Genomic DNA, 1,456 nt, shown 5'->3' on the forward strand with positions numbered 1-1,456 from the left:
AATTAAAACAATTTCGTTCGTTCGTTCGTTCGTTCTCTCTCTCTCTCCCTCTATCTCTCTCTCCGTGTGTGTGCGCGCGTGTGTGTGTATGTATGTGTGTGCGCTCGCACGCGAGCGTCAGTGTGTGTATGCATGTGTGTGCACGGATTATATATACAATTCTGCATGAAAACCTTTTCCTTTCATTTATGTGTGTGTTACTTGTAATAGATGTAGATTAGCAAGGACAGATTGGAAGAATAGGCAATGCCTAAAATCTTAATCCTTGAATAAAAACGTTTTGAGTTCTGAGTTCTGAGTTCTCTCTCTCTCTCCCTCTCTCTCTTACATGTACAAATGGAATGCAAAGAAAAATATACTTGGTTCTTTTCATTTAAAAGTATATTCCAAACAGAAAAATTTATTATGATAATATCAAACAGGTGGCACAGAACAAACCTAGCCAAATTTAGACTGAGAACACTTGGCTTTAATGCCAATAAAAGATGGTTTGAAAATGGCACAGAAACACAGTCTCCCTGTCCAATATGTAACTCAGCTACTGATGATGAAAACCATTTTGTCTTTCAGTGCAAATCTTATGATGTTATTCGTAAAAAATGTATTCTTTTTGAAAACGATGTAGTAAAAAGAGAAGATATAACAATGCTGCTCAGATCGAATGATGAAGACATCATAATATCATTTGCTAAATATATTTCAGAAGCATGGGATTTTAGAAAGAAAATGATAAACAGAAGTTTAGATGTACAAATATGAGTAAAGCAAAATTCGTTTATTCATTTATGAAAAAAAAAACTATTATAGGACATATTATTTGATGATAATTTGATAGATACACACGATTGTGTGCATGTGTATGCAAAACTATTTATTCATTTTGGATGGTCGAGCTGACCGAAGTGATCAGTTGATTTATGTTTGTCCCATTTTAGGTATATACATTATTTGTGTGTGTGTGATGAGAATGTTGATTTATATTATGTTTCTTTGTTTGATCTTATGTTTCCTGTTAATGCATTGTTCCCCCCCCCCTGTCACAAGGACTGTACAGTCAATGACAGTAAAACATCAAAGCGTCAAAGCGTCTCTTACCTGTACAGAGGAAAGACGCCAGAAGGATCACTGCCAGGCACAGTAACCTCATCATGGTCACAAGAAGAAGAAGTATTGCGGATTGTTGACAAATAAAATCTGTTGTGTCGGTGGATATTCTTCTCACCACTGCTCGTCTGCAACTGAGGCTGCAGCAGACTTCTGGGGGTTATATGCTGTCGTGGCAGAATGAAATTGACAAATCGTGACAGACAGAGAGACAGAGACATAGAGAGAGAGAGACAGAGAGACAGAGAGCGATGAGAGAGAGAGAGCGTGGAAAGGTCAATCACAGGCAAACGGTCGCGCATCATTATGTCTGGGATCCTGAGGCGACAACATCCCGCGAGAAAGAACCTCG

General features: G+C 38.1%; 1 protein-coding gene across 1 annotated transcript in view; it reads right to left on the reverse strand.

Moving 5' to 3' along the window:
• LOC143277425 (von Willebrand factor D and EGF domain-containing protein-like) overlaps positions 1 to 1,252 on the reverse strand; it is a 13,116-nt gene extending 11,864 nt beyond the window's left edge. Inside the window, exon 1 of the mRNA XM_076582228.1 lies at positions 1,096 to 1,252. Within this exon, the coding sequence (XP_076438343.1) occupies positions 1,096 to 1,150 (55 nt within the window). The 5' untranslated portion in view covers positions 1,151 to 1,252. The remainder of the gene's footprint in view (positions 1 to 1,095) is intronic.
• Between the last annotated feature and the right edge of the window lie 204 nt (positions 1,253 to 1,456).

The sequence above is a fragment of the Babylonia areolata genome, chromosome 34, assembly GCF_041734735.1.
Source record: "Babylonia areolata isolate BAREFJ2019XMU chromosome 34, ASM4173473v1, whole genome shotgun sequence".
NCBI classification, from domain to species: Eukaryota; Metazoa; Mollusca; class Gastropoda; order Neogastropoda; family Buccinidae; genus Babylonia; species Babylonia areolata.